Source organism: Harpia harpyja, chromosome 14, assembly GCF_026419915.1.
Source record: "Harpia harpyja isolate bHarHar1 chromosome 14, bHarHar1 primary haplotype, whole genome shotgun sequence".
In the NCBI taxonomy this organism is placed as follows: domain Eukaryota; kingdom Metazoa; phylum Chordata; class Aves; order Accipitriformes; family Accipitridae; genus Harpia; species Harpia harpyja.
This window is the reverse complement of record NC_068953.1, coordinates 4,519,409-4,544,504: the sequence shown is the minus strand read 5'-3', so window position 1 is coordinate 4,544,504 and position 25,096 is coordinate 4,519,409. Positions and strand designations below refer to the sequence as shown.

The 25,096-nt window shown below is 38.9% G+C and overlaps 1 protein-coding gene across 12 annotated transcripts in view; it reads right to left on the bottom strand.

Moving 5' to 3' along the window:
• Positions 1-47: 47 nt before the first annotated feature.
• PECAM1 (platelet and endothelial cell adhesion molecule 1) overlaps positions 48-25,096 on the bottom strand; it is a 35,320-nt gene continuing 10,271 nt past the window's right edge. Inside the window, exons 9-16 of one of the 12 annotated variants that reach the window (XM_052808788.1) lie at positions 24,805-24,912; positions 23,902-23,929; positions 23,367-23,437; positions 22,021-22,077; positions 19,547-19,615; positions 13,809-13,866; positions 6,502-6,524; positions 48-1,595 (exon numbers count right to left, since the gene is read on the bottom strand). In XM_052808788.1, coding sequence (XP_052664748.1) covers positions 13,814-13,866; positions 19,547-19,615; positions 22,021-22,077; positions 23,367-23,437; positions 23,902-23,929; positions 24,805-24,912 — 386 coding nt within the window. In that variant the 3' untranslated portion in view covers positions 48-1,595; positions 6,502-6,524; positions 13,809-13,813. The remainder of the gene's footprint in view (positions 1,596-6,501; positions 6,525-13,808; positions 13,867-19,546; positions 19,616-22,020; positions 22,078-23,366; positions 23,438-23,901; positions 23,930-24,804; positions 24,913-25,096) is intronic. The other 11 variants (XM_052808790.1, XM_052808789.1, XM_052808793.1 and 8 more) reach the window with 11 other exon arrangements.

The window sequence follows — 25,096 nt, the reverse complement described above, 5'->3', positions numbered from 1 at the left end:
CATTTGCAAGTGGTTACTAATATGAACATGCAAGATCCAGTGCAAAGTTCAATTCAGAGTTTTCTTTATTAAAATACCTTTTCACATTCCTTATACTAATGCATTTGTATGGACGCTCATGGGATGCTGGAAAGAACATTTGTCAACAGAAGAGTGCTATGAAGTCAGTCATTTGTGAAAGGCTTATGATACAAACAACATTTGCATAGGGAACAATAAATTAGAGATATTGGCCAGTAACTGGAGCTTGAAAATTTAAACATTTGGAATGAGGATATAAAACCCTTTTGTATTTCTTGCTGGTTTTGCACCTTTGATGTAATGCTTAAAGCAGTAACTATATATGTATATACAAATCCATGTCCTCTCTTTCACTATTTTCTAATTAAAATGAGAACCTTCTTACCTGTGGCCCAGATCTTGTAATTTAATCTGCAGTAAGAAAAGGAGAGTAATTGCAGTGTCAAAGACCAGCTGGTTAAGGGGTTGGGGACAGTACTTTTTCTGTTTTGTTTTGTGTTCTTTTTTTAAACTAATGCAACTGAGATAAATGCGGGCTGCAAAGATTAGATCCAGGTCCAAACTGGATCCATGTTAGTGGTTTATCATACTATAAAGAAAATGGATAGCTATGGAGTTCCATACTGGACAAACTGGACACAAGTACGACTTCAGATCTCTCCTAAAATCAAAGGAATAAGGATTATACGTAACAGGATTTTCAGGTACAAACTCACTGACTTTGGTGCAGTATATCCACCCACTCAAGACCTGTATTTTGCATTATCCAAAATAACTGTGATGGGCAATCATTCCTTGAAGAACCACCACACCAAACTAACCAACAAGCATCAGAACTTTTAAAGGGGAAAAGCAATTTAGCAAAGAATAAAGAATATTTGTGCCTCTACTGAGAGAAGCACTTGGTAAAGTACTGAATCTCTGAACAGTTATTCAAGTTTTTAGAGAGCCCAGAGCTCGCTCTTCTGTTAGGCCCTCATTGCAGTGTAGCATCCAAGTGAGTAATAAATTAGCTGGCTCCAAGACTGGTAGCAGTCCAGCTGCTGCAGCACAGGGAGCTCAGCACAAGCTGCAAGATCACATCAAAATACATTCATGGCTGGCCAAGCTGTGCTGAGCTCTGTTCTGCCACAGTAGAGTGTTATTGATAACCAAGTTAGCTAGTTTAAAGCAAGCTTAGACATTTCTACATCCTACTGGCATCACAGTAGTTACTGCACTGTAAAAATGTACTTCCTCAGCTGTAGCTTCCCCTTTTATTTCCTCAGAGCATGATGGAGGCTAGAAAGGCAAAATTGCATTAGCAGGAGAAATTAAAGATGAGAACCTAGGTCTGGTTTCTAGAGCCACTTTCCTATGAGAATTTTTATTTGTAATTTTTTCCATTAAATGCTTTAGGAACATCTCTATTGTTCCCCCTAGGAAATAAACTTTGAAAAGAAAAGCCTGGCAAACTCATAAGTGCTGCAGAGCTTTTGAAACATTTGCAACATCTTCCATCTTGGCTTCTTTTCTTCTCCCAGCTGATCTTTGAGATGACTGTTCTAAGTAGCATCAGGATGCCCTTGTATTCTCTGTTGGCAACAAGACCAAAAAAGAAAAAAAAAGGTTATGGGTATAAATGTCCCCCTGCCCTCTCCCATCCTTTTTGATCAATACAAAAACTTTAAATATAGTAACATATTCCTTAGAGCACTGTACAATGACCTAATAAATACTCAGAGTTCCCCACGGAGATATTACCTTCATCAGATAAAAAAGGAAGTAAGACAGCGGGAGATTTAGGTTAACAATTACAGGCTAGACTGCAATGCTGCTAATCACCAACATCTGCAACTGGGCGCTTACTGATAAAAGTTGGATTCTTAAGGGAACTGCTGGCACTCAACAAAATCTGAAAATCATATCCCTTATTTACTAGTAGATGCTCAGCTGCCACAATTAGGCCCCCATCTTCAGTCCCACAAGAATGAAAACCTTTTCCTAAGAAGCACTTGGGTATCTCAACAATGAGCAATGCAACATTCAATTTTTAGACACCATGTTTCTACAAGAGTCTGCTCCTTTGAATAGGTTATCTTCAGGGACACAGAAACCTGGCACTGAGAACCACAAAAGGCAGCGTGCAGATAGAGGAGTCCTCTATGCTAGCCAATGAGAAAGGGCAAAGAGAGATCCCAAACTTCATTGTCTTTACATTATATGACAGAAATATTTCTGTCCACTGAGGATTCACAACTGTCAAGTCTTTCCTGACATCAGTTGCCAAAGCAAGTCTTCCTCCAACAAATATCTGCTAAGAGTACGTGGTGGCCTCTAACCTAATAGTTTAGTCTGTCAGCACTGAGGCGCCTAATTCCTTTTGCGGACTTACCCCCAAAGGATTTGCCCCATGAGTCAGAGGCAGGAATTCCTGGTTTATAATTCAATGTTTATTTCAGAGTATCACCTTGGTTTTCATATCCTGACTGCCTGAAATCCCCCCACAATTTTAAATGGACACATCCTTCATCTTCATTTCCTGTCTGAAACTATTGTGCCATGTTACTGTGCACAGTTAAACACATGCCAGGTCCCCCTTCGGAGCTGGCTATGTTGTGCTGGTAATGTGAAGTAATTCCTTTACCACTGAGAATTTACAAAATACTTTTGGGATCACTTGAGTAAGACAAGAAAGTTGCTGAAAAAAACCCAGAAATTTCTCTGAATAGATTTAAATTGTACAGGTTTCTGTCTCAGAGGGTACATTCTGAGGTTGAACAAATAGGCAGCCAAATGTACACTATGTCCTGACTGAAGCTGCCAGTCCTAGGACAGAATCAAACAAACAAACACACACACACACACACACATCTCAGAGGTAATAGGGGAGGAGGAGGTATGAAGTCAGAATGTACCGCTGAGGTAAATTTGACACAATACCAATTAGTATTTGGCGAAGTGGCTATCTCATTGTTAAGATATTTCCTTCAATATGTTTTCAGAAACTGGGACCATTAAATAACTTAGAAAGATTGCCAGCTCTGATTTCAGGAAGGAAACCTCCTCCCATTTCCTCTCTAAGTAATTCATTTCTTTTGCAAATACTTCCTATGGATGGCATTTAAGACACAAATTTCTGAAACAGAGGAGAAAGAGGGAAGCAACCCCCAACCCAAAACTTTAGGTTCATTTCTAAATGACCTACAAGTCCAAGACATTCAGGTTCAAGGTACTCTGGACTGCAAATCAGTCAGAACCTGTACTGCAATTGGGTCTTTATATGATTCAAATAATTCAAACTTTAACTGATTGTTTTTCTGACACACCACCTTTCTTGACATAATACAAACACTTTCAATACCTCTGTGTAACACAACACTTACTGTCAGTACACAGTGTTTACTAAAGCCCTGAGCTCAATTTTGTAATGGTGTCTCAGTTGAAGATGAAGCGAAGTTCCTAAACTTCCATGCTGGTTTATATCTATTCTGACAGAAACCATGTAGGGGCAAATGCACAAGAACAATGCTAGCACTCATTAAAATGATTTGCTTCATGTTTCTTTGCCACAGTGCAGTACTCTGTTTTGCCTGTGACTTCTGGAATATCAACGCAGAACTGAATAAGTTAAGAGTTTATCTGAGGAGTGGAACCGACATTGTTGTTTGAATTTAGAGAGTGAAAAGGACAGCAGGATCTGATGTCGAGTCTCCACCATCATTACTGAAACAAAAAGGTTCTGTGTCCTCCTGTCTCTGAAAACATAGCTCTTAGCAAAACACTACCCTCTCTGCTGTGGTGCCCTTTGTCCCACACTTCTGGAATACCTATTACTTCCTAAACAGAGTCAAATTCTACAAGTTTTTTTTACAGGTCACTATAGCTAAGCAATCCACCTGGCATTTCGTGTGATTAAGATGCCAGTTGACCAGCCTAGCTCCTGAAGCCTCCTTTCACTTACAGATTAAGGGAGTAGCAGATGGAAAGCAACTTCACCTCTGAGCCAAATACTTCATTTGGCTATAAAGAAGCAGAACAGCTGGGGAGGAAGTTTAAGCCACTCGATCACTTTGTAAGGAGCATTTTCCTTTCCATGAGTAGGATCAACAACCCCTCATTTGGACGAAAACTCAGTTAAACATTGTGTGAAAATGAGCTACAGAAAAAAACAGTTGCAAGAAAATAATGATAGAAAGCACCTTAGTAGCTCCCTACCTCTTCTGTACTCAACTATGTTGCCTGAAAAGTCCTGAGAGGCAAACAGGGGGGATGAAAAATCTATAAAGGAATTTATCTGTCCAGTCCAACTTTAGGTCACTTATCTGGAGAGTTCAAAAGACGGATGGTGCTGCTTTTTGTACCAGGCTTTATTGGGAATAGAAGTGGGAATTTAAGAAGCAGAATATGGGGATCTGGTTTTTTGCTATGTCCTTTAAAGCACTAATAATTCAAAAAAAGGAATAGTTACTAAATAGTTACTATGTTAAGTACCTGAACAGTATCTAAGGAGGGGACAACGTCACAGACGTGAACTGAGTAAGGCTACTTCTAGGAAAACTCAAGATGTGCAAGTATTATAAAGCTGACTTGTCTTTCGGGTGTTTCTGAAAATGGGATTAGTTTTACAGAGTAACTAGTTTTATTACTCTCCTACTGTTAACAGGAGTTTGTACACACAAGGCAGAAAACACTGCCCTCAGCTGACATTCTTCTCTCTTGAATCTAACATTTCTTCATAGATTGTCTAGTTTAGCAAGCTTTAATAGCCCAATTAATTATGATTAAAGTGAATTTACATGGGGTAGTTAGTGTATTTCCACTGAAGCAGCCTCATTATACTTCCATGGAGAGATTTTTTACTTACTTTTGGCCACAGGAAAAGAAAACAAAAAAGTCTTCATAAAACTTTAGTCTTTCATCCAATGTCCATTATAAATTATGTAGTGGAAAAAAAATTGACAAAAACTCCTCCCTGAGCTTACACCAGATGTCTATCACAGCCACTCTTGACCATTTTTCCTTTTGTGTTGGACAGGGACAAACTTTCTTCTGCGTGACTCTCCAAGGAATGCCTGGTATAACCCAGAGGAGGGTTCAGCTCAATTTATTTTTAGAAAATTGAGAGCAAAGAATAAAAACAAACCTTTAAACTGAGACAATGATACTATAAACCCTACTGGCCTGTTAATATATGTCTGTTTATTGTAACACAATCTATGACCTTCAGTGCACTGCCAGTGTCTGTAAATAATACAATGGGCTGCTTTTTATCCCATGGGGATGTGAGTACTGATGGAGACTTTCAAAACTCAAATGGATGCCATAAGCTGACGTAGACTGTGCTATTGTGATTCTTATTTATGAGTCTCTCTCTCTCTTTCTTTTTAAGTACAAGTTCCAAAGTCACAAAGTGGATGGCAGAAAAAACACCGGGTCTGGGTGGTTTGAGGATGGATGAGGTAGCTTATCTAACATTCATACAAGTACTCCTGAAATGTAAGTTCCCTGCCTCTTAGACCTCTTCAGAGCAGAGTAACAGCTCATTCAAGACTTTTTTTTTAAATCCATATTTTTTCACTGGCTTCTTAGCCCTATAAAGCTGTTCACCACCTACAGAACCTTCACAAAACTCCTAATTGTTTAGCTGAGATCCTCCATATATGGATGGTACTATTCCAACCTCTTGGTTACAGCAACATAACTGTGACATAGCTATGTACTCTGAAGTAAAAAATTGCTTGCTTTTAAAATCTCTTACAAGGTCTCAGTTTTCACCACCAGCCCTTAGAGTCATCCCACTTGCTATACCAGTGCATGAAAACAAACCCAGAAGGAAACAGTCACAGACAGTGACTTCTGCAAGTTCAGGTGATCCACCATTCCTCCTTAGTTTAACTCTTCATTTCACATCTTAGGAAGGACCTCACTTCTCTGGATATTCCAATCATAGAATGTACGTGTGTGCATGTGAGCAGGCACACCCCGAGGAGATTCAGTGGCACTAAACACCCTATAGATTTTACAGACCGGACTGGAACAACAGCTCTGTCCCCAGTGATACATTAATCAGCTTAGCAGGTTTTCACATGCAAATCTTGAGTGCCTCAGGTCCATCAGGAACCTGAAGCAAGCAGCAACCATCCCCAACCTTGTGCCATTCTGTCAGCATGAATACTTGTGGCACATATCCAAAGCTGTGCTGGTGTTCAACACAAATTCTTGGAAGATCATTACTTGTCATCTACCTCCTGTACCAACACTACCAAATACCAGTCAGTTCCATGGACTTTTAAAGCTGACCGATCTATAAATGTAGTACTGAAAGCCTGATTAGTAAGAATGTATACAAAGGGATTGCCCCCTAGCTGTCCAGTAACGGTCCTGAACAGCAAGTAAACAATTAAAACATAGCAACACTTGAACACTATCTCACTAGATACAAAATAATGTCAATCCAATTTCCCTATATTTAACTGCTTGCATAAAATGTATACTTACAGAATGCCTGTTTTCCACAGAATCTGCAAAATAAAATATAATGTATAAATTATGAAATGGCACATTGCAGAGTGATCAGTGCTATGTTCCAGAAAACAGACTTTTATGTTTCATTTAAATTTTTTTTTGTTCACCTTGCAATGATGTAAAATTGCTACCTACAACTAAGGTTCAAGCTCTGGTCCTAAGAAGTATCCAAGCACTAGCTTAACTGGATGGGACCAGACATTTCAAAGACCATGTTGAATAGTACATGTTTGACAGTTTTCCTTTAACCTGGATTACGGTTTAGAGCAGAAGTCTCTACTAAGAGCACAAGCTGTTACTGGACAAAAAAGAGTCTTCCTTTTTAGGGGCAAGTTCTCATGAGCATTTTACTTCCTCTTGCCAATTCCTTGCCAGGAAAATAACGTACTGCAGAAATCCGGTATAGGATACAATTTTCAGAGCCAAATAAGATCCTGCAAAGACACCTGAAATTTTATTAAGAAAAAGATGCTTGTTCCCAATGAAAGCCTGAGAGCCAGCAGGCTCTCATTTAGGATCAGTGAATTTTAAGATTAGATCTTAGCCTTTTTTTAAAAAAAGTGGATTTAGCTATTCAGAAGTTTCACAGAATACCTTCAAATACTAAAACACAAATATTTCTTTACCCTCTGAAAGTAAAGCAATCTAGAGACATAAGGAAAGTAACTCTGCTTTTAGAAGAGGACTTCAAGTCTCGTTAAAAGTGCTCTTTTGTATGGTCTGTTAAGATATTTCACACATGACAAAAGTAAGTGCTGAATCTTGAAGTGTATTTTCTTGGAAAGTGTATCAAATTCAGTGGAGAGAGGTCAAGGAAATTAATCTAATGCTCAAAGCAGAAGGTTTGGACTAGGGGTCTGGGGTAATCTTGCCAGTATTTTTTCTATAAACGTGGGATAGTATCTGAATCTATGTTTTTTCTAAGTATGTATTTTTTAAATTGCAAATAATAACATCAATCCTCCCATAGGCAGAACACTTATGTAAATTTTGAAAAGTTGTCTGAAATCATCAAATGAAGGATATTATTAAAAGTACTTCTACCATAAATAGACCTTAATAAAGGTCTTTCAGAAACTCCCTTGCCAGCCAGCAGAAGTAATGAGGAAACTGAACACAGGTGAATCTAACTCCGCAGATAACAATGCTAAAGTTTCTTTTTCTCTCTCCTTTGTGATAACATCCATGTATATTTTTAATGTAGTTAAACTGGTACACTTTCTACCATCCACATTTTTATTACATTAGGATTGTGATTCTGCTTCACTGAAAGCAGCACCACGAATACAGTATACAATCGGGCTGCAATTTCTGAAACACAGAGAGACTACATGAATATTGGTGGCACTGTACACTATGAGTTTTCTCCAAGACAGTTCCACCCAGAACTTTTAACCTAGGAAAAGGATTAAAAACTGACATGACTACACCACCATATACCAGTGCACAAACTTAATTCCAGGATATAATTGATCTCAATGTTTGGCAAGATTGATCCCTATACATTTAGCCAGTTTGATAAGAAACAAAATAGAAAGTTACATGGGAAACACATAAAAGCTTTCTGTGTCCTGAAAGCTGACAGAAGTGAACAAAGACACTGCTGACCCAGTGCTACATCAAAGCTTGACTTTAAGTGGACAAAACTATACGTAAGGTTTATGAAGTGAGGTATTAACGAGCTGTAGTTTAGTTCTCTGTCACAATGTATTGTGCTTACAGGAAGGAGGAAATGAGAAATTTTGTGTAAATTCCAGACTTCAAACAACGGGATGTTTGCTATCCCAAAGTTACTAGGTCACAATAACAGATATCCCGCCTCCTTGTTATCTGTCACCCAGATTCAAAATAGTGTGGCTTTTTAGCTAAGTATCATATCTCTACCAGGAGAATGTCATAATCTGTGTCCTTTGAAAGTGCTGCTGGAAGGCTATATGATTTCTAAAAGGTACCAATCAGGTAAGCCAGCATGTAGCCTCTAATGAAAGCACAATGATATGGTGCTTTTGCTGATTCTTTGCTACATCAATCTTTTCACAACCTTTTTATTTCATTCCTGTTAAAAATATGAAGTGTTTTTTACTTGAAACACACTGATTTTACTGTGATGAAAGAGAACAGAGAGATTTTCAAATGACGTCTGGCTTTCCCTTACTAACAAAAACAGGGAAATGAGATATGCTGGATTCTAGTCATATACAGAAAAATTGGTTAATCTTCCATAGCAGGGCAAACAAGAAGCTGTGTATTTCATGAAAGGAATCAGAGCTGAAGGTCTGGTGCTGCTGATTTCTAAGAGATTCCCAAGTGTAATAAAGGTAGATGTTTTTATGGATTTCTAATGGATTTAAACTCTTGCTATTGCTTTTAGTTGGTAGGGGTTTAAATTCAAAGAACACATTTTTACAAAGGAATACATTAATGGCAGGAATTTAAGACACTGTCATCCCCACCTGCTTTGCCCATTCTCCTTGCTAGAGGTTATGGAGAAAAGAATGTACGCCTAAACATTTGCAATTCATAATCCATCTCAAACCCATCTCCAACACTGGTGAAAGCTAAGATGCTAGATTATCAGCTGAAGATGCTGAACTGCAGACACATACTACATTTGCCAAGCCTTTTACTGGAGCAGTAGCTTCTAACAGAGAATATTGGCAGGCAGCTTGGGAATAGATCTTACACAGGGGCATGCACGCAATTCAGCTTTGCATTTTAGGTTCAAGCAAGGTCAGAAGCTCCCTGCTTGTGCCTTACTGAAACCATCTGGCTTTGACTCAGTTTTGGCTGCAGCTATTGTAAGCATTTGGCTCTGGAATCAATGTCTCTCAGATCCAGGCTTTGGTCTAGAATATGTCTTGAAACCTAAAGATCCAAAGAGTTCTTATTTTGGAGAAGGGAAAAGTTATTTGCATGATTTCAGAATGCATGCAACTAGCATGTGCTCATGAAGCCTGAGTTCTGAACAACATAATGAATCCTCAGTCCCTGTGAGTTTTCTCTATGCTGGAAAAGGCATTCGGTGGGAAATTCTGGCTAAGTACAGAGGTGTTAAGCCTGAGGCTCAGTAGCAGGAAAGTATTTGAGCAGATTTCCTGATTGCTAGAACTGATTTCTAACAGTTTGTTCCAAACCACTGAATGCAATGGGGATTTCTCATGCCTCTTTCCACTGGGATGTATTTATTTTTCCATAGTACATTGTTGGCTGCAATAGGATTCTTAGAATTTTCTGTCTCACTACTGCAGTTTCTTCCAAGTCACCAATTCATTTTTCCAGACTTAGCAGCATAAAGGCTGGTTCTGCATTTTGTTCACCAGATTTCCATTTTCCTAATAAGAAATTAGGAATAGCTATCTTGCAATGAGCAACTGTGAGTTCAAGTCAGCGCGCATCAAGATCAGTGCAAAGCCTATCACTGGCTTCCGTGAGCTTTGGATCTGATACAAGCAAAGGCAGAGTTCACTAAGGAGCAAGAATGTACTAATACATTGTCTTCCACAAGAAGTCCCCCGAAAAACATAAGGAAATCTGTGAGCTGGGGTTGGCTCTAGTCTTCTCAGCAGTATGAATGCAACTGTGCTACCCCAATGTTGAGGGAAGGGGTGGAGCTGAGATAAAGAACCGGTATGGAGATGCTTGGACTTTCTGCCCCTACTGCCTCTTGGGAGGATGGAAGGTGTGATGGAAGTAAACCATGCATCTAAAAGAGCCTCCACCCACCCAGCTGAACTTAGTATCTGACACATCCTGACCCCTCCCTCAGGAAGAGCATCAGCTGCCAGCCTAGCCTGTTGGGACTCCAGCACATGCAAAGTAGGCGGCAGGGCCACAGGTATTTTATCATTCTTGGCAGCCTGTTGATTTAGACAATTGCCTGGTTTCCTTGAGTCTCGGACTGTCTCAGTTCTTTCTGAACAAAAAGCAACAGCTCTGGGACTGGACTGGATATTCCTGACTCCCAATATACTTTGGCCTTTTCATAGAGCAACCAGAGAAAGCAGTATTTTAAGGAAACTGGTTCATCCTGATAGGTGTGAAGGACTTTTAGACAAAGGTGTTACTGACCTGACTGGTATTAATTGTGACCATTCCCCAGATTGCCATTTGGATGTAAGGTTTGATTTAAAGCTGAGGCTTGAAGCTTTAAGTGTTTTATGTAAAATACTAAAGTAACAGCCTATTTCTCTAGAAAAGGTTTAAAATCAATACCTGGGTGAACTTCCTGAACACTAAATCTTCTTTCTCTGAATTAAACTAACCTTTCAATAACAATGCAAGGAGAACTTCATCTCCTTGAGTTGCTTCCAGAGACAATGCTAGTGATCTGCATCCTCCTTAAATCTCTCATTGTATCAGAGGAAATCTAACATCCAACTAAAGAGACTGACATTCTCTATCTACAGTACTATTATTTGACTTTCAATCAAAATACACCTGACTAGACTTGAATTTCACAAATGACCTGCTTTTCCTACTGTTAACAGGTTAACTGTAGTTAACCACATGCAGGTCTTCTGGGATTTGAAATGTGCATTTTACAGTTTGTTTCTGTCTATCTTTAATGTAACACCTCTTTAGGCCTGGTACTCAGAATAAGGAAAGTAGCAGAGCAGATAGATAGGATGGGAAGTCTTACCATAGTGTGATGGAGACACTAAAATGATAGCAACAGGAGATAACATAGCCAATAACAGGAAAACAAAAAGAAAAGGAATAATGGCAGATGCTCAGCACACTGCCAAAGGCCTGGGACTTAGGAAAGGTCAGAGCATTATCTGCACTATGGATTCATGACTTTGGATAAGGACAAGCAATAGCTGTAGAACTCAAAATACAAGAGAAGTTGGTTACTGACATGGCATCTGCCTTGCTGGGGACAGCAGTAGAGCCGTCAGAAAAATGAAGAGGAAAAATATTTTAGCTCAGTTACAAAGAATTGCATCAGACATAACAACTACTGACAGGTCTTCAGCTTCCTCTCTAGCGGACACAATTTCTGGAATGCACAATGTCTGGAAGACAACTCCTTGAAGAGACAAAACTGCTTATGAAGCACTCAATTAATTCTAATTAAACAAATCCAAACCACAATAGTTACCTACAAACAAATAATAATAAAACATTACATAGATCTTAGGTGTTAAATCTGTCAAACTGTGTAGCTGACACCAATTCCCAAATTAATGTAATTTCCCCCGAGGACACGTTTGTCTGAACCATTAACTTCCTGAAGTAGATTGTACTCTTGGGCATTGCTCAGAAACCTTAAAGAATATTCAAATGTAGTGAAGATCATAATGGTAAACCAACTTCTGCACCCACTAGTAATGTTCAATCTTTCACAATTGGCCTTTAATATACTTATACTAACATGTATTAAAGTACTTAAGAAGGTACATCTATTTCCTAGGGATCCTCCACTGCATTTATACTTTGCCACCTTGCAATCACAGAGTCTGTCAAAAATAAAAGTAAATGTTACATTTAAATAGACTGTAATGTAGCTATCCAAAGCAACTGCATAGCTATGTGATGCACTGCTTATCTGTTTGAAACACTTTTCCTGTGTATCAGTCAGGAAAAACAGCCGTGATTAAAACAATAAACTGTTACTATGTTTCCAAGAATAACTGAAACTGTAGAATGTTATGCATAAAAGAGCAGGTGGACTGCAAGATTAAGGGGTGTTTGCATATCATCTGGCTAATTCAGCTCAGTCTTTCAATCATATCTCATTTTATTGCAGCTCCCACTTTATGGCAAGTACAGTCTTATAAGTGCTTTGAATTATAGCTCTGCTGTACCAACCTTGAGTTTACACTACAGCTCACAAAACATCCTTCTAGTATACAACACTTTTCATTATGTCAAAAATAGGAATGGTGAAAGGTGTAATAATCAGCTTCACACCTTGGCAGAAAGCAAGCAAGGGGTTATACAGTCAGCTTCTGCAGCTTGTTACAGGTCCAATTCACACTCACAGGAAAAAGTTTCAGAACATTAGCGGCCTTTGGGTTCGGCCCTGAAGTGAGCTGGTTTTTTCTCATGATGCTGCCAGGTGATCCTACATGAAGTGCCTAGCGCCGTTCTTTAGTGTAAAGCATACTCTGCTTTTCACTGCAAGGCTGTGAAAAATGAGTACAACATACAGGCTCAGCACCAAGCCAGGAGTCAGGATTCTGAAATTCTGTTCCCAGTGTTGTCACTCTGTAAACACATTGCCTTATACAAATGACCTAATCTCTCTGTTTATTCAGCTGTAAAATGGAGATAAAAATTGCCTTATAAGGCAATTCCTTACAAGGGAAAATTAAGTAATGTTTTCTAAAGTACTTGGAGACCTTACGTGAAAGATTCCCTAGAAACAGAATACTGTGTCAGAGCAGGTGGGAAATCCCTTATAAAATAGAAAAATAGCAAATTAAAACAGAACAATCAAAAATTAAAAATGGCACACAACAAACCCAGCTGGTAATATGGATAGGGACAAAACCTGAACAGTTTACAGCCCTAATATTTACAAATCTAGACGTCCTAATACAAAGAAAGGAAAGAAAATCCTTTCTGATTTAGTCTTTGACAAACTATGAAGAAATGCTTTTAACCTACTGTCTCTGAACTCATTACTGCCAGAATGTTTTATAGACAGTAACTGCCAGTAAGCTGCTAATGCCCACATACAAAAGTCTGTGTTACAGATGGAAGGGTAGAGTGGCTGGCATGTACAATATGAGACAATTTTTTGATGGTGCTTAAAACAAACAACCCACCCTTCTGAAGTGATCATATTGCTTTAAAGGTTTTTAGAGTTTGTTGTTGGAGGCTTTATAGATATTTGCTGGGGTTATATCCAAAACCAGTGTAATATTTTATAACACATGGCAAACATGTTCAACTAAGAGGAAAAGTGTTGTTCACGAGCAGTTTGAGATAACACAACATAGCATCCTAATCCCTAACAGAGCATGTTCAGCTCCAGATTCAAATCCAGATGTATGGCCAAACTACTTAGCAGATACAGTGCAAATGGGCTGATGAAGTAGATGTTACAAATATTAATCTCACTGCGTTAAATATCATTGGTTTATGAGAAACCATGAAGGTGTTACACAATTTATCAACACCTGTGATTTCGTAGCTGCCCTTCGGTATGTTCCTATGTGACTTGGATCTTGTTTTAATAGCATTTATCTTCTAAACTATTCAGTAACAAATTTATCCCTAATCTCTATACAAATGTTTCCTTTATGTGTTTAATTTTTCACTAGCTTACTTACCATTATTAGCTTTTTCTGATTTCACTATAAACTGTTTCAGTCCCCTTCTGTTCAGGAGCTGGAAAATGTATTGGCACAGAATCAATTTCTTTTCTTTTCTTTTTTTTTTTCTGTTTGCCTTATGAAAAGCTCCTTAAACAAACAGAACACACTGTTTTACTTTCAGAGGAAGTAGTTACATAAGCAGCAATGAGCCTGTGGATTCTGTATCCAAAAGCAACTACACCCCCCCCCCCAAACCCAGACTGTAAGGTTCCGAGAGGGACATGTGTCTCCCCCTATATAAAAATGATGATGAAAATAGGCTTCCCTTTCTAAATTTGACTTTAACATTCTAACAATCTCCTCAGCTTAAATTGATACTGCTTTAATTTTACAGAGACATCTACCACTAGAGAAGAGTTTCTCTGGATCACTTTGAAGAGCTGCTTCAATTTGTTCTAAGCATTTAGGGACCTGAAGAGATCTATCATTTGGAAGACTAACTACACCCCCTTTTGGCAATTAGCCTGATTAAAACTTATGGTCACAAAAATAATCTAATTTGTTGTTCTTTGTGAAATGTCTCAGAAGAATATTTGCAGATTTCACACTGCACAGCTTCTATTTAGGTGCTATCCGGGAAAGGTGTCTCAGTTACTCGGCATGGTGGACTCTTCCATTAGTGCACTGAGATCAGGTGGATACAGCAGGAGTGAAGGCTAAGAAGGCTTGTGGAAAGATAGAAAGTAAGGAGAAAAAGCAGACAGAGAAGATTGGTGCCTCCAAGGACACAGCTGAGATACAAATGCAGTGTTAGTCTTAGACACATACTTTTTGGACCCTTAGGTTTACAAATAAGCCCCTGTTAGCCTCTGCTCTTGTATGAGATGGAAAGCAAAAAGCTCTTTCTTTTTCTGCTATCTGACATCTGTGAAAACCTATCCACAGTTTGGTGCCAAACTACAGGCACTTAGCCCACTAGACAAGGGGCAGAGCCTTGTCTAAAGGCCTGAAAATAGCAAGAACTCCATTTCTCTATGGTCAGTGTAAACACAGCTCTGGCTAGTAGGAGATTAGAACAATTTCCTTGATTTCTTGCAGGGTTGTAGATTAAGAATCCCTAGGCAACCATAGTAAAGCAAAGTGCTCTAAAACTCTCTGCATTTAAAACCACTTTCTTCATTTGGTATAAAGGCCTATGCAGGCAGGGTCTAGGAGCTTGTTGTTCAAGAATCTCAAAGCGTTTTAGAAACATTCATTTCAGTTAAACTGAGTCTCTTGGAAAACCTCAGAATTCTATTAATATCACCTCCAATTTCTGTGGATCTTCAGTAAACCAAGAAGTTAGATTTTTCTAGTTAAAAGTTAAAAAAAAAAAAAAAAAAAAAGAAAATGGTTGTTTCCTCTGCAAGAAACTGGAAAGAAAATTCACATTTCTGGATACAGAGTCCTGTACTTTAGCTATAAAAAAGCATTTAAAGAATTCAGACATATTGATTTGCAGCCAGACTCAGAGTCAGGACTGTTACTGTTCTGCATCTCGCTGAAGCACCTAGGTGTCTCTGGCACCACATTCTAATTTCCCAAAGCTAATTTCACTCTTTTTAATTCTGTTAAGCATCCTTTAAATGTTGGGAGCTAACACATCAGAATTGAATTGCAAAACTGCTATTAATTTCAACGACAGTAGGAGTTACACTTCACTGAGTGCCTAATCACAGCTTTCAAACTTGCAGTTTTGGCATGAACTTTCTTTGCAAAATAGTCTGAAGATCTTGAAGCGCATTTCATATGGTTATGAACTATTACTTAAATGATCAATTCAATTTCCAGTGAAGTAAGAAGTAATCTTCTCAGAATTTTAATGAGAGTAGCTCATTTCGTTTGGAACACTTATTTTTAGCAGACTACAGTCTTAATTCTACTCCTGTTGACTCTGTGGAAAGACTTGGTGAGAGGCATTTCCTTAGCTAGCTTTTTTTTTTTTCAGACTCATTTCATTAAATTGTGATATAATGCCACTGCCCGTGTTATTTTCTTTGTTAATCATCCAGAAGTTGTCTCAGCACTGAAAAAATGTGCTAGGAGAAATTACTTGGATGATTTGACGTTTTGTTCCCACTAACTTTATAATGTTGCCACCCTGCAGATAACTAACCAGCTATAAAAGTAAAAGAAGGAGCATGTTCTTACTCAGCCATGATTAGTGGTTTCTCTCTTCTCACTTTAGGGATATTGCTTGATCTTATTTTAGCACTAGCCTTTGTTTTTGCTCGGATTAACAATGAAGAGTCTAAATCATTTTGCTGCCCTTTTGCACCACTAAGCTTTAGAAAAGCACTATATTTTTGTCAAACGTGATCTCTGTAAGTATTCAATGTAACTATTCTCTAGAATTACCACCTCTTTAAATATCAAATTAACATTTCACTATGACTACCCCAAATAAGAGCTGGACTGTGTAGCCCCAGCTCTACCTCCTGTTAGTAGGCATGAAGTTATTCTCACATGGAAGTTTAAAATAAAGCAGTGAAACTTTGTTTCAAGCAAGCTTACCACTCACTATCAGTAACACTGGGTTTTGCTCCTCATACAGAAGCAAAGTACATATGAAGCTCTTGATACAGTAGCCTATTTGCCATTATACTGTGTTAAAAAGTATTTCAGAAATGACCAGGTAGTGCAGACATGGCTGGAAAAACAGGGTGAAACCACTGTTTTCAATTGTAAGTAGTTCTTTACTGTCAAAGACAAGATGTATATCCTTCTACAAGTATGTAAACTTCTTTTGAGGTGGCATTCAATTATTCCTGATTCCCAAGCGACATAAAGGCTACTGTTATAGCTTAGATACTGCAGCATTTTTTGCAGTAGTCTTCTACAATACACAAAATATGATTCTCCTGTTCCTGAGAAGAACATTAGTATTGGCATTGACAACAGTGGCAGGAGGAACAAATGTTTGGGAAGATAAATTAATTTGAAGTTAGTTGTAAGAAATCAAAGAAATCTGGAGTTCCTCAGAAGGCAGAAGGAATCAGACTCTATGTACAGCCTGCTGGATGAGATATGCATGCCCAGAGAAAACGTAAGCATGATATACTTTGTCTTCATTCAGAAAATAGGTGGAATCAAAAGAGGTGCGATAGGGATTTGGAGCTAGGTGATAATCTGAAAGGTCTGTTCCCTAAGAAGGACTGGTCATAACCCACAGACAGACAGGAAAGAATATTATGATTTGGAACAATACTTGTACAATAACATCAGCGTGGCAGAAGTATGGGTGGCATTCCTATGGCTGAATTATTTTTGTGGGTGTACATGATTATTACAAGGGGATATAAAGAAACTTGGCTTTGCTTCTCTTTTCCCAAGAATAAATCTCATCCTGTTCTCATTGCTATAGGCAGTGCAGAGCTGAAAGAATTCATCTTGCAACTTTGTTTCATATAACTCCTTCCATTTAAGCAGCATCCTCAAGATGCTCTAAGAGATTAACACATTAAATACTTGCAGTGCAGTTGCCATTTACATAACCAAAGCATGCATTTGCTAAGCATCACTTGTGCCCTGGGTGCAACAAAAGAAATAGATTAGGGAGCGATCATATCTCCATATGCTTGAGGCACATTTCAGTCTTATAGAATCAATTAATGTTCTGTATGTCATAAATAGGCCTGTAACATGAGACAGCATTCAGTTAAAATAATCTGATCTAATTTACATACTATCTTTTAAACATTATTTTACAGTTTGCAGTTTAATGGGGTTCAGTCTACATAGCATGGATACTATGTTATTACTCAGTCTGGTATTGTGCTGGTTTTGGCTGGGACAGAATTAATTTCCTTCACAGTAGCTCGTACGGGGCTATGTTTTGGATTTGTGCTGGAAACAGTTTTGATAATTCAGGGATATTTTAGTTATTGCTGAGCAGTTCTTACACAGAGCCAAGGCCTTTTCTGCTTCTCACCCCACCTCACCAGCGAGCAGGCTGGGAGGGCACAAGGAGTTGGGAGGGGACACAGCCGGGACAGCTGACCCCAACTGACCCAAGGGATATTCCAGACCATATGATGTCATGCTCAGCATATAAAGCTGGGGGAAGAAGAAAGAAGCGGGGGGACATTTGGAGTGATGGCGTTCGTCTTCCCAAGTAACCGTTATGCATGATGGAGCCCTCCTTTCCTGGAGATGGCTGAACACCTGCCTGCTGATGGGAAGTGGTGAATGAATTCCTTATTTTGCTGTGCTTGCATGTGCGGCTTTTGCTTTACCTATTAAACTAACTATATCTCAACCCACGAGTTTTCTCACTTTTACTCTTCCAATTCTTTCCCCCATCCCGATCTGGGGGCAGTGAGCGGGCGGCTGTGTGGTGCTTAGTTGCTGGCTGGCATTAAACCATGACAGGTATACTCGAATAGTGTTATGTCTCAGGAATGGGATGAAAAAGCTATTTTTAGAGATGCTGATCTTGCATTTAATAGGGCTTTTAAATTAAATAATCGTGTACTAGCATATCTTTAACATTTTACACCATTGTATTGTGTAGTACACGCTCTGAAACAGTTGGAACAATTAAGTATGAGCCCTATTCTGAAAAAGAGTACAACTATGGTATCTTAGTGCAGAATTTAGCAGAGGTGGATAAATAGCATGCTTAGAACACAGGGAAAACTCTGATGAATGATACCAGCAAGTGAAAACAGAGAAAGAATAGGAGGACTGGCTGTTCCAGGAGAGCTTTGCTGCCAAGCTTGAAGAGTGAGCACTTTTGCCTAGACATCTGTATTACTAACTAAACAATCGTGTCTTTGGTCTCTGAAATATGTGTGTGGTCCTTCCTACCAGGAAAAAGCAAATTGATCCATTTCTTCCTCAGTCTGCTTATCATTCAGCTAAAGCAAAGAGGCTAGAGCATAGCATAAACATCTCTCATGGGTTTTATTCACTCTTAGCTACTTGAAACTTTTTGAAAATTTCTGAAGGATTTAACAGCTTTCAACACAAGGGCATAACGATATCACAGTTCTCCAGATGACACAGAATGATTGAAGTGTGCATTTGGATGTTGAGAATAAATTTCAGTGGATATTTCTCCTTCAAGATTGCAGAGACGTGTACCTTAGCCTCATGCTATGAGGTCTGATTACTGTTACCATAGAACTATAGGTAGGAGGCCAAAGTTAGCTGGGCATCAATATTCTCATTTCTCTGTTTAATGTGCCACAAAATCCAGGATGGTCTCCAGGCCTCTCCAGACTGAGAGACTAAATCTACGCTGGTCTCTTTTCCTTCTCTATCACAAGTGAATTACAGCTTTGACCCTTCAACCAGCTCCTTTATAAAGGAGGAAATTCCACTGCTTTCTGTTCTCTCTACTATCCTACCCTGTGGCTAACGTCAAAAGGCTGTCACTGAATTTGGACTTTATAACACGAAGATTCGCAGCAGGCTGCCTTCTGCTCAGAGCCACAGCTCCAGCTGGGAGCCCTGCTCTGCACAGACCTCATGTGGATGGGAAGGGCAAGTGCATGAGAGGATCCCAGGGGAAGAAGGACTGCAATGAACAACACCACAGTTACCACAGCATCATCTAGATTAAGGACCGCTACTGGCATGAAACTGTCATGCACACAAAACACAACCTGCTCTTACATTCACAGGTGCCAGTATCAGACCAGTGTCACGGAGTGGCAACATGCCCAGAGTTGCTTCCAAAACAAAACCATAGAGGCCAGACAGTTTATTACCTCTGTGAGGATCAAGCGTTGATACTTCAACTTCAGTGTACTCCACCTCAGCACTCTCAAGGTCAGGTCCTGCCCCAAAAATATCAAGAAGATGTTTCTTTGTAGGACTGCATGCTTCATTTGAGCTGTGGGCCTGATCCTGCTGCCACTGAAATTAAGGGACATGTCCTTGTTGACTTGGATAGGTGCAGGATCAGGCCCTATTTATGGGAGATGTGAGTGACTGCTAAGAGTTGTAAGGCCAACCCATTCCTAATGGGCATCCCAATCTGAAAGGCAGTAAACCAACTCAAGTCAGATTTCTGAAACCGTGGGATGTGCAAATTGTGCCTAAAACTCTTACTTTCAATTTGATACCTTCAAAAAGTGGCCCAACACAAACAGAGTGGGGAATTATCTGAGATTCTCCCATAATCCTGCTCCAGCTCCTCTCTCTTCTATTTCTGTCCCTACCATTACTTTTTCCTCCTTTTCTATGGGTGCTATGGCAGGACACTTCCCATTCTCCACTTTCCTCACATTTAAAGCCTTCTCTAAGTCTTTCATGGCCTCCCTCATCACCTCTCATACTCTCAATTTCTGCTTTGCCAATAAGCAATTTCAGCACTTTTCTCTTATGTTTCCATTCAGGCTCTCCATAGAACATCTACAATGGCAACCCATCTTCCTCCTCAGAATGCTTCTCTGCCACAATGCTCACAGAAAACCTGACAATGATTAGACACCTGATTTACTAAGACTACTGGCTGATAAGTATTAGCTACCTAGATACAACAGACATAAGAAACAGCTGTTGCTTTCTACTCTGTCTTTTCCTTACAGTGGAGATGGTTTCTACTAGATTTTTGTAGAAGTTGGAAGGAACCACAACAGTCAGACTGGAATCCTGCAGAACTGCTTGTGGGTTTTTTAGAACAGAAATTAGAGAAAGATCTAATGATTAGAACAGCAAAGTTTTGGAGCAGCCTTCCAATAGCATTGGTGAGAGAAGGAAAAAAAAAAAAGTAGAACAAAACAAAAATGGTGTTTAAGGTGGCATATTAGTTAATAACAGAGTTTAAATTACATGCTTCCTACAATAGCAGTGATTTTGAATGATCCATACAGCCTTATGTTCCTATGTTTCTGCTGTCTGTATGTTTGTTTTGCATGAGAACATTTCTCTAGTTCTAATTTGGCTTATTCAGGCCACAACGGAATAACTTCCATGCACCAACTATAAGCTCCTTCCTTTTACTTGCTGAAGTAAAAGTTATTGCCACACAAATGCAGAATAGATACTGTTATTTTCAGAGGTATGTGAATAATAGACTTGTTTTTCACATCTGGTGGAGAGATCTGCAATAGCCTAGTTGGTTTTAATGAAGCTGCCCAATCCACAGTAGGTAAGGATTGAACCCGTTTATTTCTGGCACACATGCAGATCATTAGACCAAAGCCCATTTCATCTGAAACAGGTAGGATACAATGGCGGGGGGCAGGGGGGGGGGGGGGAAGTCATTGAGCTAGAGTTTCCAAAGGTTGTTTCCAAGTTTTCCTGTGAAATTAACTTGGTGCAGCACCTTTCTCTTAGTTCTGTGGTACGATGCTGCCCTGCACACTCAGAATTGCATCAAACAATTATCGATTAGAAATTCCTGCCACCTATGTTGCATACAGGCTTATGCAGGAGTTTAGTTCCATGCTCTGGATTAATTTTAGCTTAACTTTGATCTTTAGTTACACTAGATGCCTTTCTAACTATCTTTCAACTCATGGTCCAATAGACAACCAAGTCAAAACGTACCATAAGCCATCAGAAATCGCATCTAACCCATGAAAATAATTTCACATCAATATAAAACAAAAATATATGGGACAAAGTATGCTTTCAGATGGCAATACCCACATATTTAAGTACTATTCTTTGACTAAATATCTTAAAAACACCAGTCTTGAAGAATACAATGTGCTAGATGATGCAATACTTGATGACACATTTCAATGAATACATATATATAGCCCACATGGTGTCTCAAGGTATTTGGCAGGTTATTTTATTCAGATTTCATAGAATATTATTTTTAGGTTTAATGCTTAAATATTTCAAGATCTGCAGAAATGAAGAAAGGACAGAGAAGTAAAAGAAGCAGAAGTCTGTAGAAAAGATTTTTTTTTATATATATATTTCTGATTATTTGTTGTATAGAACTTAAAATTTTGAGTTTAAGTTGTACTATTATACCATACTTCATTAGCTGGCCTGGAATCCAGCACAACTAATTACACTTCATAACGCAGTTGGTAAATGGGTCCTATCATTGTCATTTCGCATGTACGGAAAAAGAAATAAGCTCAGCAAAGGAGTCTTCCCCACTATGAAAGAGAAAAAGAAAAGGACAGGACCTATCAAATCCTGATTGCTACCATTAGAAAACATCACAACTTTCAATCATAAAATGATTTTAAAATCTATTGTTTAAGTATGAAATTACCGTTACTCTCATCTGTTGATTTCATGTGATTTTCACTATCTTCAATGTAACTCGATCCTAAAATATTAAAGCAAAAGTTGAGCTGGCAAAATATTTATTATAGCCAATCAAATAAATCAGATACACAGCTGCAATTCCTATTGTCATTATATTTTTTTACATATAAGAAATTCTATTTTGTCGTGGTTTAACCCCAGCTAGCAGCTAAACACCACACAGCCACTTGCTCACTCCCCCCGGGTCGGGATGGGGGAGAGAATCAGAAGAGTAAAAGTGAGAAAACTCATGGGTTGAGATAAAGACAGTTTAATAGGTAAAGCAAAAGCTGCGCATGCAAGCAAAGCAAAACAAGGAATTCATTCACCACTTCCCATCAGCAGGCAGGTGTTCAGCCATCTCCAGGAAAGGAGAGGTCCATCATGCATAACAGTTACTTGGGAAGACAAAACGCTGTCAACTCCAAACATCCCCCCTTCCTTCTTCTTCCCCCAGTTTTTTATTGCTGAGCATGATGTCATATTGTATGGAATATCCCTTTGGTCAGTTGGGGTCAGCTGTCCCAGCTGGGTCCCCTCCCGGCTTTTTGTGCACCCCCACCCTGCTCGCTGGTGGGGTGGGATGAGAAGCAGAAAAGGCCTTGGCTCTGTGTAAGCACTGCTCAGCAATAACTAAAACATCCCTGAATTATCAAAACTGTTTCCAGCACAAATCCAAAATATAGCCCCATACTAGCTACTATGAAGAAAATTAACCCTATCCCAGCCAAAACCAACACATACTTTTAGATTCACACCTAGGACATTCATATAACACAGGTAGGAAGAATGTGGCTTTTTAAAGGATCAGCTAAGAAACACCCAAGGGTAACTTTGTTTCTATCAGGTGCTCTAAGCAACATGTCCACCTATCTTTGTAAAGTGCATTGAGATCCTGGAATGAAAGGTGCCCAGTCATGGCAAGTTAACGTCGCTCTACCGTGGCCACATGACAGGACCATGTGCCACAACTCAAATTTCCACTCTGAAATAATTTTCTTGCAGCTGTGTCAAAACTGTCAAAAACAGAAAGCAATTTTCTTTTACCCTGATTTCTCCATCTATAACATTGTTAACTGACTGCCTGGTAGAAGCATCTGAGCAGACATAAACCAATCTTTGTATAAGACGTGCTCATAAAAAACTGTGCAAAGACGAAATGATAGAAGATACTTGGGAGAATATTATTGGTATTCCTCTGTATTCCCAAAACACTGGGTCCTTTCCAAACAATAACCATGTAAGTCCAAAACTTTAAATAAATGTTTAATGAAGGCAACTCACTAATAGTCTTACAGCAAAATATCCTACCTGTATAGTAATCTCCATCATTATGCTGTCTTGTCAGTTTTTCACTTGTCAAGTTTGTAGCCAATGCAGAACTGAAAAGCAACCAATAAAAGTTGATGTAATTATCCCAAACCAGTCACTAAAAACAACATGATGATATGCAAAGATCAGTCATTGTCTATGCTGACTACCACACATTCTTAACTATTGAAGCCAATGAAAATTTTGCCTTTGTCTTTAAGAGAAGCACAAACAAACTTTAAGGTAAAAAATGTTCCTTCTTGCATTACTCTTCTTTAAGACCTCTGTATTTTTAATTCCATATCTAAACGCATTCAAATGCAGGCCTGACATTCTTGTATTTCTCTTAGGTGGCCTTTTTTTTCTATTTTTAGAGTATTTCCTCATCCTGTTGTTGTGTTAGCAGGTGGTGCATGAAGTACAACCATCTATTGTCTGCAGGTGTGTGCCATAATAAACTATTTTCATATGGTGAAAGGCCTCCAGCCCTTTAAACAGAAATACTTCACCATTACCGTAAAGCAAGCCATCTTACCCAGACATCTCCATGGATGGTCCTTTAGCTTGACAGAGAAAAATAAAAGCATCTATTAATAGATTGCACAAGTAAACAAATTTAAAAGTAAAAATCAAAACAAAAATATAGTGATTATCTACCCAAGTCAGAATAATTTCTCTTGGCTATCACAAAATTAATTACCTCGTGTCTTACATCCTGTTTATCACCCAGGTCCCTTAAATGTCTCTTTCACAGACAAACTAAGATCCCAAATCCCAGACTTTAGCCTGGCCAATTTAAGCAGTCTGGGACAACCAGATACTCCAAATTTTCCCAAATATTTTGCAATGTACTGGACATCACAGGACAAACGATATTTACTTATTTTCTGAAACACCAAGATCTGAAAGAATACCTTAATGATAAAAGACAAATCCCTAAGTGAAACTGTATTACAGCGTGGGGAGAAAAAAAAACAACCCCACAACCTAATAATCTTAAATTTGTTTCATGACGACTAGAGAAGTACCTCAGTTACACCTGAGTTGGGACCCCAAATCAAACTGTCATAGCTCTATAAGGGATCAGAAAAATCCTCAGGCCCTGTCTGCCTCTACATTGCACAGGACTGAATTCCGGACCTAGGACTGCATCAGGACAGACCAATTCTGGCCTATCTCAAATAACCTTTGCTTCACTAGTGTCTTCCCAGCACCATTAGTTAGATGTTCCCATTCTGCCCAATATACTTGGAAAGCTTCAGCACACTTGCAGATTAATTGGGGCCACCCGGCATTTTTAAGTAGTTTTTTATTTTTTTTAAATTGTATTTAGTCATCTCCTGAAGCCTCACCCCCACAAGCCTTTTCTCCTGAAACAAATGCAAGTTTAACTGTAATCTGGTTGTCACCAAACAAATAGAAGGGAACCATTCATTACCCTTTTTCTTCTTACACAAAAACCACCATAAAGCGAGAGCTGCTGCTCCTGCGATAGGTATTAGGACAAATGCAGCAATGATTCCTTTCTGCCAAGCCGCTAAGATGACTAGAAATAAGAAAGACATGTTTAAGAGAGTATATACAGTGACAGGTCATCATTACCAACTTCTGCAGTTCCTGACCTTTCATTTTACTACAAACTGGCCTTCTTACACACTGGGGAAGAACTTTAAGGACACTTGCATGCAAAGTTCACTAGTGAGCCTCTCCTTTGTGACCAAAACTCAGTA